This window comes from Schistosoma haematobium, chromosome ZW, assembly GCF_000699445.3.
Source record: "Schistosoma haematobium chromosome ZW, whole genome shotgun sequence".
NCBI lineage: Eukaryota > Metazoa > Platyhelminthes > Trematoda > Strigeidida > Schistosomatidae > Schistosoma > Schistosoma haematobium.
Genome location: NC_067195.1, coordinates 46278457 through 46294463, shown reverse-complemented (window position 1 = coordinate 46294463; position 16007 = coordinate 46278457). Strand labels below are relative to the sequence as shown.

At 32.3% G+C, this 16007-nt stretch overlaps 1 protein-coding gene across 2 annotated transcripts in view; it reads left to right on the top strand.

The window, feature by feature from the left end:
- Positions 1 to 16007, top strand: part of MS3_00003702 (uncharacterized protein) — an 88293-nt gene that overhangs the window by 25596 nt on the left and 46690 nt on the right. The window contains exon 12 of one of the 2 annotated variants that reach the window (XM_051211561.1): positions 1596 to 2095. In XM_051211561.1, coding sequence (XP_051071634.1) covers positions 1596 to 1626 — 31 coding nt within the window. In that variant the 3' untranslated portion in view covers positions 1627 to 2095. Of the gene's footprint in view, positions 1 to 1595; positions 11904 to 16007 lie in introns of those variants that run through there. The other variant, XM_051211563.1, reaches the window with a different exon arrangement.

Sequence of the window (16007 nt, the reverse complement as noted above, 5' to 3'; positions counted from 1 at the left end):
CCAATGGTATTAATGTTTAACTTTAACCAATCCACGAAATTGATTATAATTAGTTAAAAGAAATTTATGATAGCTTAATGAATGGATAAAGTTATGGCATGGTTTGTGATGAAAATAAATGATATTTTTACAGAACACTTTATTTAGTATATAAATCTTATAATAAAAGTAACTAATATTTTTTAATGTTTCTATTTCTGGCTCTATTTTTTGTCTTTATTACTGCAAATATGATGTTTGTTAACTCTTCAGTGTAGTGCGATATGTTATGTAATATGAAGAAGTTGTACAAGTAATATGCACTAGAAAATCTAATTTCATTTAACTGTTGTTAATAGAGTAAAAGTAATGTAATTTGTTTACTTTTCCTTAAAAAAATGATCACATATTGGTCTTAAACATATTTAGTATTATGAAATCTTGAGTAAATGTTCCTAGAGCATTTAGCTTTCTATTAATTGGTTGGAGATTGGAATTTCCCTTTAGCCTACTTTGGTTTTGGCTACCTCGTAGTATTTTATATTCGTTATAAGAAAACTATAATTCGGAGGACAATATCTGAACTAGGCTTTTGAATTACATCAAATCTTCACTGTACTTAACTAGCATGATTACTAGAAGTCATTTAAAAATTGTTCTTTTGAACGATTTTTCGACCATATTTGTATATTTGGTTATTCTCTATCTGTATCAGACAGGGTTTTCCGCAGATATTTTAGTGATTTCAATAGTTCAGATCATGAGTCAGTTGGAACTAGACCACTATCGAAAAACTGGAAGCACTGGACGGCCGTTTCGTCCTAGAATGGGACTCCTCAGCAGTGCTCATCCACGACTACGGCTCGCGAGATCGGAACCCAGAACCTAACAGTTTCACGCGTGGGCATTCAACCACTAGAACACTAAGCCCGCATCCGACGTTGTTAGTGTCTAGCTTCAATCAATCCACGAAATTCAGCGACACATCCACCATTGTCATCAGGAAGTTACTATCTCACAACCGACCTGGTTGAACTCCACTGGTCATTGCTTCTCACTAGAACTCCAGGAATTACCTCTTGAAGCCAGTCGCTAGTGAGCATATGCTAATTAGTATGAGAAGGGAAGAAGTCCCACAATAGGACGAAACGGCCGTCTAGTGCTTCCAAGTTTTCCATGATGATCTAGCTTCGATTGACTCATAATCTCAACTATTAGTATTCTCTATATAATAATAATGATAATAGTTGATAGGTTGATTTAAACGCAACGTTTACTTTATATCGACATTAATACACTAAATTCAACTACTAATTAATTCACTTCTCAAGAGGTCTATACAATATACTAACATTTTTATTCCTTTTACGTATTCTTACGTAATTTACAATCTAATAGAATAATTGATCGAATTCATGTATCCTTCATATTATATATCAACAAATATGTATGTTTAGAAAACATTTAATTGCACTCCAGTGCATTTACTGTAATAAATGCTCACCGATGTAATGTAATAATTAATTTAATTGAATCTATCTACGTTATAGTTAAACTTCTATTAATTACCTCTATTGGCTTACTTTTATCCTGTTTATTTTTCTTCGTTCATTCAGATACATTTCACGTTATACTAAAAAGAAATAAAGAATACTGATTTCAATCAATCGAATATTATCGAAATAGTAGATACTGTTAATAGTTAGAAACAAGTAGAATTATTCCATTTTTTTCATTGGACTATGAATATGATTATTGGTTATCCTTGGGATCTCTTTTTTCGTCTTCTTTTTATGTAAATAATTGTTTTCTTTTTGTTGTTAATTTTTACAGCTATTTTTCTTCTTTTAAATGAATCTCAAGTAAACTTATTATACCTTTTTTTGAAATGAAGAATTTAAGGTTTGATTAAACTTTGGCTTTATAATATAATAAATTTTATTTATAAAATAATTACATAAGACATTTTGATTTACATCTATGATTAAGTTGGACACATGAAGGTATACCACATGTAAAAGATAGAGATATATGTGTGAATTTGTTTTTAAAAAGGTGTGTTTCATAAAGTGTTTCAAATGAATATTTGTAAAAACTGTTTAAGTGTAAACAACTGCACAGTGGTTGGAAATATTATGCGGAACCGCTTACAACACTAGTTATATATTAGGCCTGAAATTTTGATTTAACTCAGCGGGATGCAACACAATCCCGAAAACTTTTTCTTCATCGTGAATTCCAAAGTGACCGGATACATCAATAAAATGTTCGAATGAATCGTATTGGGATATTTTGAGGCACTACTCGGTATATCTTCGTGAAAGTAAAAAAGATCTATCAGTCTGTATTTTATTTGAGAATCTGTTGTTTGTCAACTAGACGTTTTTGAACGGAATTTTCAAACATACGTTCAATGTAACTTTTAGTGTAAATTTACCGGATTGAAATTTCATGACAAATCATTTCCTGCAATAAATTCACTTTTCAAATTTTCTGCATACCGAGTGAGCTATTTCCAATTAGATCACTTGGAAATGATTTCAACAATTTATCCTTTCATATTTCTTGACTTTTTTTCACAATTATTCTACAAAAGTCTGACAATCTTAATGAATCTACAAGATCTTAATAATCGAATTTCCAGTTTCTTAATAAGAATGACAGTTTTTTAAGGTTTCGTTATCATGTTCATGAGATCAGTGTTTTTAGCGAGCTCACTAAGGATCACCGTAACGGAAAATTATGTTTTACGACTGCACAACGTCAAGTGTAAATTTGTTGCTAAGAGAACTCTTCGTTGAACCAATTTTCTTGTTTGTATGTTTCAATCGGGGTATTCCGTCTATTGTGGATGTTCAGATTAAATATTCGTTCTTCAAGTTCCAGAACGTTTATACTTAACTCCTTCCGATAGATTCACTTATTGATTTGAAATATACATAGTCTTGTTCGGTGAAGCCACTGGCAAAATCCAAGTTTGTGATTGACCTGAACAACTATCGAAGCCTGTGTGCGATGCGATTTTATCCCTCCACGTGAAAAGTGTCGCCAGAAAACTGGTCTGTTTCAACGCCCAAAATAGTGATGGGGAATAAAGTAATTGACCTCGTCGACTATTTCACTTGCCTTGGATGTCTCACCAGTTCTGGTGGGTTGGTGTCTAACGAAATCTCCACACATACTTAGAAAGCTAACTTAACTTTGCCAAATGGCGTCCTTTGTGGCCTACGAGAGCCGTCCGTCTGCTAACCAGAGGAAGAGTTTACCGGGTAACAGTTTGTTATGTCCGATTTTATTTATTTAAAGAATTCTCTCTTAAAAGAGGATGTTTGTAAGTTCCTAGTACTTGATCATGGGTGCCATCAAAGAATTGTTTACATGTGTCAGGACCATTGAGTCAGTAATCCTAATATTAAACGCAAGGTATTAGTTAATGATAAAAAATCTACTGATCGGACAAAAGATCATTGGGCGAGATGGTTCAGACTTGTATTATATGTTTTTTTTCTTCATTTTTCCGGTTTATATGTTCATTTAGATCCATACGTTTTCTGAATGATCAACCACTAAAATCTCTAGTACTCTGGCTTTTATCTTGACGATTTAATTGCCCTTTGTCAATCAGAGTGTAGGACCTTCAACCAGTGTACACATCTATCAGGCTCTACGTTGTGTATAACTAATTACTAGTTTTTCCCGAGAGACAACATACCTACTTGAGATTTATTCTAACGAATAGGCATCATAATATTCCTGACAAAGTGGATAATATAGACATTGATCACGATCTTAATCTGGAATACTACTTAACGCTAGTCACAAATTGTTGCAGATATTTCAAACTCTGGTTGTTCAAAATAAGATGAAAGTATTGAAAATTAGTAAATGTAACATCGAACCACATATATTTGTTACTGAATGATTTATTGAAACAACATATGATCATATATGTGAAAGAATAGACAACGAAAACTAATTTAACCATGCCATGAAGTAGCCATCATAATAATTTTAAAAATTCCATTTTATTCATCATTCGAGAAAAAATGATGTTGAATAACTTTTCGAATAAGAGCTATCCTGAAATGTGGGAAATAACTATCTTACAGTTTAAGTAATATTAAAAACAAGTGTTGTTAACAAGGTGAAGTAGTTTGGGAAAAATTTGCGTGTCATCATAAAAAGGTTTTGTGATATCTACTGTAGTGTGGCGTCAAGTCGCGGTTGACTGTGATCACCACTACAAGAAGGTTGCGTACCAGATATCAGAAGGCGATTGGAGGTTGTGGCGATATATATTTGTTGGCGATCTCGTGGTATCGAAAGAATACTGAGATCGTGTCAAAGGAGTACAAGCGGAATCACTAAGCAAACGTAAGTGCGTGCAAGGTCACAAGCAACGGAAGAATGTATGTCTTTAGTACAGTTAAACAAACAAGTACAGTACAACAATCACTGGTAAAATTGGTTATGATAATAATTGTTTCCATTAAACCAATCGAGTTCTCTTGATACAAGTAGGTCACTACACTACCATGAAATCTATCAATATTCTTTTATGTAAAGCCTATTACATTATCATTCATTTAGCAAGATAAGTTATAAAACAATTTCATGTAAATGTATTCTATAGGTACTGCTAACATTAAGAAACATATAGATCCTCGTTATAATGTTTATAAAAATAAACTGAAGAAATACATGAATCAGACATTATAAGTTTAGGTGAATCAATCATATGATCCACAGTTTAATCCATTTTTATGGTGTGATCGATGTATTAGGCTTAGTTTAAATATAACCTAATTGTGTTTATTGGATTTTGTTGACTCAATGAATTTAAAGTCTTAATTATTACGTTTTATAAGATGGATCGTTTCTGATAAGACTGGCGATAGTGCGAATATAAGCTTTTATTTTGTTATTAATTACTACTATCTCTTAGTAACTTTATAGACCTAGATTATTATAATTTTAGCAATAATCATTTGGAAATACCATTTGTATAGTTGAAAAATTAAAAGATAATAAGGTGCTCACAATTATCATTTGAGAAAAAGAAGAAATAAAATCCCTAATGAATTCTATTCAGTTCTATTATAATAACTGATGTTTTCTGAATAAAATAATAAAACATCTGTCCTATTAATTATAAAGTATATTGTATCTACTAGTGTTAAAATAGAGAGGGATTTTGATAAATTTATTTAATTCAATAAAGAGACGAAGTTCATCAGAACTGATATATTAGAGAAATATATTTTAACAATGCTAAGGCATTTATATATGAGGAATCAAAGTTAAATAGGTAAATCGAAAGGTACGAGAACAATGATAATTTAGAAAAAAACAATGTAAATCACATCATTCTGGATAACAAATCAATATCATCAGGGTGTGTTCGAACATTCGTATAGGAAGGACTTTGAAAAACCTCATTATTTTCATTGGACAACATTTGTATAAAACTACAAAGGCTGAGTCAAGAACAATCTTTTAACGTTCTCTATCTATGTGTTCGGCAACTGAAAAAGATGAGTGTTTTTCAGTTGCTATGATTGATTCATATAATTTTATTGCTTTATGTACCCATTTTGATAGATGTTCAAACACTCTAGTTTGAAAATTACGATTAATCTTTCCTATATTTCTGTTCACATGTACACATTTACATTGGTAGACACAGTGGAATGTGATATGATGGTTTATACTCGTTTTAGGTTTACTGTGAAATAAGAACCTTGATTTTTATAAATAATGACTTTCGCTGCATAGTGATTTAAACTTATTATTCCACGTAAGGCTATTTAATTCCACTCCTATATCAGAAGTATACCAGGTATTAACATACTGTGAACTTTTTTTGACTTATAAACCTTACAGGACATCATTTCTCCAACACTATTTCACCAAGTATTTTCACTTTGTTTTCAACAGTATTGCAGTGAACCAGAACACAAATGGGGACAAGCGAATGTATTTGAATGCAAAATTATAGAGCATCTTAGTAAAATCTGCGAACCATACAGTAAATATTTCGTTTGCAAAATGTCAATCAATCGTCTCAGGCTTCATTGTTCTTTCGTTTCCACACCAATCATTCTTTGTTCTCGTTCTCCTTTCGTTCATCTTCTTAACCGTCTGCCTCCAGGCACTTCTCTTTCTATTGGTGGTGCATACTGCTTATAGCTGTCGACATTACTAGCATACACCACAGTGTATAATCTGTACAAATATGATCAGCTTTATTGAGTATCACTTTTATCAAGTCCTGTTTAAATTGAACTGGACAATAACTGAGAAAATTAAGATATTGTCCTGTCCATGTAGGCTTTTTTTAGACAAATTTTTTGGTTGAACTATCTTATTTTCTACCGATAAACATCTCCAAAAAGGGAAGGTAGTTGTTTCTCTCCTCTTTAAATTAATTGATTGTGGTTCTAAAATGCCAAGTTTAATTAATAAATAATTTCGGCCTTCCGTTTTGTCATAAACGTACAATTCACATATCTCTTATAAAGGCATATACCTTCAATTAGGCCCTTAGCTAAATTTCGACATATGACTAGCACATCACCTAATAATGATCCTAAAGGACTACTCATAGAAGCCCTACCAATCTGTTAGACATTTTCACAATGAATTAAGAACTCAACTATGTCGGTGTATATTAGTAATAAATCTCTAAGAATTTCTAAAAGAATAGGTCATCCAAGATTATTCGAATATATGAGATAATCTTTCCATAAAGTCTTTTTAAAGATACATTTGTAAAGAGGGAGTTTACATAAAAAAAATTGATTGTTTATCCTCACTACTATTAGTAGTAAAAATTTCAGATAGACATTTTTCAGAATAAATGTTATCGATATGATGGGTCAATTATACCTATTTACCACCCAGGAAATCAAAACAACTAAGTGTGAACTCATTTCGCCAAACAACAGTACTTATTAGAGAGACAAGCTGATAGTAATCTCTCAACTATAAATCTTCAACTGCATTTTTAAGTAAAGTATGTTGATCGTTCTTAGGAGATTTTTGTGAAGTATACGAGATCTGTGATTAATGTTTATCAAATCTGAAGTTAGGTCAAATGAAAACTGAAGCTCTACCTCTGAGATTTAAATTCCATATCCCTAAAACAAGTACCAAAAGGATTGATACAGAAGCTAAATTCGAAAATTCAAATGATAAATTGAAAGATATGCAACAAGTGAGTGAAGAAAAGAATAGCTGGTTCAAATCCAAATGAGTTGATATTATTTACCTTATTGCATTACGAAACCTCTAGAAGAATGACAAGGCAACGAAATCACAAACAGATAAATGTTAATGGAGCGCATTACCGAAATCCTTTGATCATGCTTGTGAGAGGAATTCAACCCTGAACGAAAAAATGGGACTAACAAATGTAATTAGGATTTAACTGATTTAATAGGAAATGAATCACAAGTAACGATTAACAGTACATATGTTGAAAGATTCATTCTAGTTTGCTGAAATGCCGAATTACATTGACATTTTTGGTAGGTCAGTGGTCTCGTTTGTCATAATATCCTCGGTTTCTGAAATACGACTTCTTGAAGCCACAAACATAATTTCCCAGTATTATGACTACATACCTTTAGCAGAATAATACCTCGAACAGTTACTACTTATGTACACGAAAGGTGTTCAATCCCAGCCCAATATATTTTAGGATGATTTTATCAAATTCATAAATTTGTTATTTTCATCTTGTATTCTGTTGGTAGTCAGAAACCTTCCTTTATATAATTTCCTAACAGGAAAGAAATTGCTTACAGTCTAACCACTTTGACCTTAAAATGTATATTCTGGATGCTTGAAAAACCACTAATTATTATCGCAGTGTAAAAGCTGAGAACAAACAAGCATCCTACAGATTACACTTTTGTAATGATCAATATTATGGCAAATACCGTAAGAATAAGACGATGATACAAGTGTTTATCCATAAATAAAATTATGATACATAAATATTTTATATTTGGAAGATTTTGATTGAAAACACATGTTTATTAACTAATTATTTTAATTGAATCAGGCTTCAGTTTTAACTAAAAAAACAGTTTTACTGTTGTATTATTTTGATAATCAAACTCAGTTATTTATTTACTCTCTGAGGAAACGACTTGAAGGATGTTCGAAAACTCTGGAGATTCTAATTTACATTCATCAGGAAAACACGAATATATCATTACATTATAACTAATTCGAAATTATCAAGTCAAATATTGTTAAAGATACAAAATTAATCGTTGGGTTCATTGAGGATACGTTAGTTGATGATAAACTTATGTTTGTCACACTGTATTCATTATGAAAGACAAATTTCTACATAGTTCATATATCCTATACATGAATATTAGAAATTTTAATCATCATCATACATTAAGTTTAGAGTTAAACTACTAACTTGATATGTAACTGTTTAATTCGAATGTTCATTTATAACTTAAAAGTGAAAATTTCAAAAATAGAATATATGTATACATATGTTTACATAGACAATCTTATTTTGAGTCCATTCGTTCCATAAAAATGTATACGATAGATCCTAATGTTCTAACTTCCATCTCTTAACGAATAACAGATGACCAGTGTTGTGGGTATCTAAAAGCATACAGTTTTTTATCCTTTTTGTTAACTACATAGATTGTCACAAAACACTCAGGTGAATTCAACAAATTGTTAACTTTTGCAGATGGTTTCATCTGTTATCAAAGATATTCATGATTAACACTAGGAAATCTCCGGAAAATTCCCATTATATTAAAAACACAATTGTATGAACGAGGAATTTTCTTTTCAATAATTTCTCATCACTAGGAAAGTATATTGAAAGCAGACATGAAAAGGATCAATAACAACTGGAAAGGATTGTCCAGGACAGAGTTGGATGGACTATGCTGTCGGGTGGCCTATTCTCTTCTATGAGGGAGAACAAGCGTAAGTAAGTAAGTGATTGATTTAAAAATATACTCAATGCTACTATAAATCTAGGATTATTATTTATAGTTTGGTTTAGCAAATTATATCTATTTTTATTCTTTTTAAGTGATATTGACGAGACTCTAATTTATGGACGAGCCAATCAGAAGCGTTTTAGAGGTTTCAAGGTTACGGCGCCAACTTCAGTGATTAATGCTAACTTACGATCGGTTCACAGGGAATTTTGTACAAAACGTGATAACTGAGTGGCTATAAGAAATAAAACGGCTGGACTATAATTTGTGGACGAATCAATCAGGTATAAGTTAATAGATCTCGGATTTTAATGCGAAAGCCTTTCATCCATTTGGCTAAATAAATTTCTGACATTATAACTGATGTCAGTTCGTGATGAAAACCCCATATATAATTCCTAACTAAGGCAAATTACGACAATTACCGCGAACTGGATAGTAAAAGTACCAGTAATACTGGCTGCAGCCAGGTGCTACAATATATATGGATGTTTAAAGACTGTACAGACTCCTACATAGGCTTGGTTATATGCATCGTGTCATTATCCACAAGTAGCATTTTGTGCAATCAACAACCGGAGTGCACATAAACAATACTGAAGCTATGTGGTCGAGGCTGAAAGAGTTTTTGGGACTTCATCATGACTCCAGAGGCCGACTATTCTGTAGCCGTTTGGATGATTTCTTCTACTGCATGCATCATGATTTTAGAACCTCTGAAACTCTTTCTAACCTTGACAAGTTTTTGAACCACGTATAAGAAATGTATCCATTTTATTTCCTTGGTTTTGCATAATATATTTTTACTCTATACTGACTGTTTGCCGATTGGCTAATATTTTTCAAGGTCACTCAAGATTCGTTCAAAGGTCGTCCATAAATCAGAGTCTCGCCGTGATATCAATTTTCATATTGAATTATCATATTAATAAATGTATATACGATCGTTTATTGTGAGGATTTCCACATACACTTACATCGAGAACAAACACTCAAATACTAAATTAATTACTTGCAAATATGTTTTTCTTTAGTTTATAACTATATTTTACCAATTAATTTGAAACTTCGGAAATGTTTTTATTATTATTCAAGAATTTATTTTTCATTCATTAAGATGATACACTTCAAGCTCTTTTCCTTGGTAAATATTTATAATAAATTGATTGAGTGTTAAGCTGATGATGCATTGGACTCAATAATGCTACCTACCAGCTCATAGACTAGTAAACTTAGACATTTTCAAGAAAATGATGTGAGGTGGCAGTATTCTACCTCATGAACGTAATCGCAAAAGTGCCTAAGTTTCATTTGATCACACTATGTAAAAGTAGATGAATTATTATTGTTATTATTATTATTATTATAAGCTTTATTCAATATTATATTTTCGGTCCAATATAGAATTCTCAGCAAAAAGTATCTCAACAAGTTTCCGTTTCTTTCTTCTTGGTCGATCCTGACGATAAATATTGAGTGATAGCCAGTTAGATGTTAGCAGTCCAGTAAATAAACATCTGAATAATGTATATTCTTTTCTCTGCATATTGCCAGCGACCACATTATCTCTTAGTGAGCTTTTTGTAACTTTGACAACGAAAGGTTGTAAACTTTTCAGAAATGCACTAGGATGGGTTATGCGATTAATATACATAATGATATATTAAAACAAACAAAAATAGATAACTTGTTGAAATATTTAGATGACAGGAACAGGTAGCCCAGATGTTCAAGCAGGCCGCCCAATTACATATGTATAAGTAAAAAGTTCGGAAAATTTATCAAAACGTAATAAAAAACAAGAGCTGATCTAGTGCAAGATCACTACCCAAAGGTAGTCAAAATAAAACTGTAGCTAAAGAAGTTTTGGATAGTTGAACAAGCAATACTACAAGGGTTTATTACAACCCACTTTCGAGACGTAAACAAATTTAACGAATCAAAGATAACCTTCAGCAGTACGTTTCAAGCCTTACCGAATCTACTAGAAGATAGGAAGAACGCTATGAATTGCAGATATAAATGGATTGAATGATTAATAACTTCAACATGCCAGAAGTTGATAAGCCCAAAGAAGAATCTGAATAAACTATTTTAACATCATTTTGATCAAAATTGCTTAGGAAATCAATAGCGACTAGTTTCACATTTGTAAGTAAACTGATATCGTTCCATTGTTTCTCAAATATAAAAGCATATAGAATATTTCAAGGATCATTGCTACTGTAAATAACAATCTAATCTTTACTAAAACTCACAAATACCACTTAACTACAATGTGATCAAAAACTTCTGACTGATATTTAAACACTACTAGGAGCTACTAATAAATTAAACATTATCCTTGAAATTAGTCATGTCAATAAAATGTGTTTAATTCTCTATTCATCAAAGTAAATGGAAATAGTATAGGATCCAATAAATCAATAAATTGTTTTGTTTTTTTACTTTCACAGAAGAATGTTTTGCACAACAATTTGGAAAAAAACATTACATGTATCATCTATATATACCAAATTATTTATTCAGATTGTATTGTTAAGATGTTCAATCATTGCATACATAATTATTGATAAATGAATGACAAATTACAATCAGCATTTTAATGTATTACACATATGATTGGTTGCCTAATATTATAATAAAACAAAAAAAAAAGAGAACATGTTTGTTACATATTATGAATCATATTAACAACAACAACAACAACAACATTAACAACAACGATAAGAGTAACAAAAATTAAAGGAAAAAGAAATCTATCTATTCCTCCATAAGGTTTAGATAATTTACTCACTTTCTTTCTCAAATGCTTGAATTTAAATGTAAAAATCAAAATTTAAAAGTGTTAATCATTCTTATCATTATAACAACATTATTATATGTTGCTGTTGAAACATGTTTATTTGTCTCTGATCAATATGTGATATATGAGTAAGTTGAATATCATTTTCATTAAAGATTAGATATACTTTTATACATACATTTGTATTATATCTAATTATTCATATTCATATTCATTCAAACCCCCTCGCGTTATCCACTTAGCTATCGAGTGCTGATAGCTACTTACTTGTGCAATGGGGTGGATTCCAGTGCTAGCCACTATCCATCTTTGCTTAGAATGCTTGTGAATTAAGGCATTATCGAGACAATACGCACAGTATGCACATATGCCAATAAGAGACTGATCAATTGCAGTCCTAAACATCAGTGAAAAGATTCAAGTAAACAATATCAAGTAAATTTACAATGTAAAATCATTTTTATCAGAATGGGTTTTGTGGAGATTTTAGAAATTTCACAGATTGAAATCATGAGTCAGTTGAAGCTAAACCACCATTGAAAACCTGGAAGCACTGGACAACCGTTTCGTCCTAGTATGGGACTCCTCAGCAGTGCGCATCCACGACCCTGCACCACGCGGGGCTCGAACCCAGGACCTACTGGCTTAGCGCGCGAGCACTTAACCATTAGACCACTGAGCCGGCATCCGACGGTGTTAATGTCTAACTTCAACCAATCCACGAAGTTGCGTGGTCTAGCTTCAACTGACTCATGATTTCAATCTGTGAAATTTCTAAAATCTCCACAAAACCCATTCTGATAATAATAATCAACTGCTCACTAGTGACTGACTTCAGGAAAAACTCCTGAAGTTCTAGTGAGAAGCCGTTACCAGTGGAGTTCAACCAGGTCTGTTGTGAGATAGGAACTCACTGAAGACATTGGTGTACGGTGGCGCAACTTCGTGGATTGGTTGAAGTTAGACATTAACACCGTCGGATGCCGGCTCAGTGGTCTAATGGTTAAGTGCTCGCGCGCTAAGCCAGTAGGTCCTGGGTTCGAGCCCCGCGTGGTGCAGGATCGTGGATGCGCACTGCTGAGGAGTCCCATACTAGGGCGAAACGGTTGTCCAGTGCTTCCAGGTTTTCAATGGTGGTTTAGCTTCAACTGACTCATGATTTCAATCTGTGAAAATCATTTGTCTCTATTCAGGTCTTTTTTTTCTTCCTTAGAAACGCAAACACTAACTTTAATTAATACTTAGTGTCCAAAAAAACCATAATTAACTACTCAAGGATATAGGCATTATAACTTGTATTTATTGATAAAATTGAATGGAACGATTCTCAAGTTATTAACTGGAAATTACATGTACTTGTTTTATATAGAGAGTCAATATTTATCTGATAAAGAAAAATGGAAACATTTGAAATAAATGATTAATTTCATTTATTTTACTACTAGAATTAGTGCACTATTTGGCACTTAAGTTTATTTAGATTGATTACGTTGATCTATATACTCTCAGTTTGATTGATTTGAATGCATCTTATGGTTTTACTTATATTACATGCAATAAATTTTAAAATATATGCATGTATTCAGAAAAGGGTTTTGTAGATATTATTAGTAATTTAATAGTTGAATTCATGATCACTAGGGAAAACCTGAAATAACTGAATGGCCGTTTCCTCTTAGTATGGGACACCTCAACAGTGCGCATTCATTAAATTTACTATTAAATTTATACTAAAATATTTTTGCTAGAAATTAAATGGTGCTTGGCTATCCATTCCCACCCTAACTTATTACTTTTTGAAGATAGTCAAAATACTATGTACTTAGTATATTGTTCTACCGTTTCTTTACTTATTGTTTTCTTGTGTTTACTCATGAGATATCGACATGTTTTTCTATTCCTTTTTTCAATATAAGGTCTCAGAATTGTAGCTTTCATAATCCGTATTGATTACTTTCATCTGGTATTATTTAAAATAATGACATAAGAACCTAATCAATTGAAGAACCAATAGATGTAGTATTAGCATGGACTTGTATGAAGTGAATTTTTTTATTGCAGCTCGCCAATACTCATCAGTAAATGCAGACTTGAAAACACTACTACGATTAAAAGTGTACTTTAATGCCATAAGAAAAACAAATTACAAATCGGGAAATTCGCATTGAATATAAGTCATTACAATGGGGTTAAAGGTTATTAGCAAGTTTATGGTCATTTATGTAACTGTAATAACCGGACACAAGAGAATTTAATAAATGTCTGAGTCCTATAAATATCAGCGTCAAAGTCATGGAGAATATAGTGAGCACAACTGAATGTATTGTATTTGAAGTTATGGTCAGCCACGGAATCACGAAAAAAAGAAATCATCAAGTAGTACAAATACCACAACAACTATAGTTAAAATGGATATCCGGATTTCTGCAATCTACTGTACTTTTTTCTCGTAGTTCCGTTCTTTGTTTGCCAGGCTATGTATTGGGTATACACTCAGTAACGTCTAGAATATACTAATTAGCACTAGAACTAACAGCAAAAATTAGAACAAACTCACCTCGTTCCTGTGATTGTATTTCATCAACATGTCGGTCGTGTGCACTTAAATCATTCGTATTTAGAATTCAAAACAGAGATTTTCCAATATTCTTCACCACAATCCCCGTGGATGGTCAGAGATCATTTGCACGATAATATTTAACTTCTGCAAATTCCAGGTGCATCATATTAGTATGAAGAATCCCTTCATTTAATATCGTCAATGGATTTTCTTTCCTTACAGAATGTTTGACGTTTCTATATTGAAGTAGAAGTTCGTCTACTACCCTCTCCGGTTCATCGAATGTTGTAGCAGTAATGGGACCGATATCACTCTTCAATGTTCTGACAAACTTTTCTGCCTGGTCATTAGAACAAGGTTGTCTATGAGCAGTGGCCAAATATTTGCACTACACAATATTCAACTAATTAGTAACTGCATCTTCAGCAAAATGAAAGCTATTGTCAGTTACTAGTTCCATAGGGACACTTTCTCGGCTAAACGCTTTATCCAACACTTTGATTGTCAAGTCAGAATTCAGTGAAATCATGGAAAAAAACTCAAGTCAATTAAAAAATAATCAATGAAAACAAGCGTATAATGTTTGCAAAGAAATGAACCACAAAAATTTGCATGAATTCTCTTCCGAATCTCAGACGATACTGAACAAGAAGTCCATTTAGAAGCATGACTTTTCGACCTTTGACACCTTACAAAATTAATTACTGTGCAACATTTATCCAAACTTATCCACAATCACTAACATCCGATCTTTTCCAAAGATTTCACTTTTTTCAGAATCTGAATGTCTAAAATGAAGATCCTCAAGGATAGATATACATAATTAAGGAGTAATAGTAACAAGATCATTTAAACACACAAAACCACCAGGGATAGTGGGAAATTCATCCTGCTTGTCGAAACAGACCGAAACTCCAAGTTCCAGACTAACATTCCAATGTTTTCGCATGACTGAGTATAATCCAGTGTATCGATGAGTTTTTCTAATAAAATATTGACGGCTTACCGATAAAGGTTTCATTAATAAACAGTGACTGTAATTGACGTGTTGAATTATTTAACATTTCTGTGTTATGTAGTATGGTCATAAATACTTCATTGTTGAACTATAGCAGCTGAGGAACGTGTTATGAATTTTTCTTGATGATAAATGAACTTCAGTGTTTCACGATCTGTAACAGTAATGAATTTCATTCCAGATAAACATTTATCAAGTCGTTTACCAACTTAAAAATACAGCCAACGCTTCTCGCTAAGTTTGTTAATAACCTTGTTCAGTAACAGTTAGTTTGCGTGAAAAACGGATTACTGATCTACCTTCCTGCCCCAAAACTGCAGCAATATCCACAGATGATGCATCAGTAATAAGTACAAGAGGCACATTAGAAGGGTGAGTACGAAGAACAGCATCACTTAGAAGAAGCATTCATAGACTTTGTGAGCATGACTCCTGTTCCTCACTTCATTTGAAATAAACAGTTGGCATGGCATTAAAAAATGGGAATTAAAATGGAAATATTATTGAAGAGCACCCACTAGTAAACGTAATTCTGTGATTTTTCGAATTTCGAGAATACCTTAGAACCACGAAGTCGACTGAGGATATTTTCAGTTTCAACTGGGATGCATGTTTGCTTCAACATACATGAATTCAATGTCAACTTCCAATCAT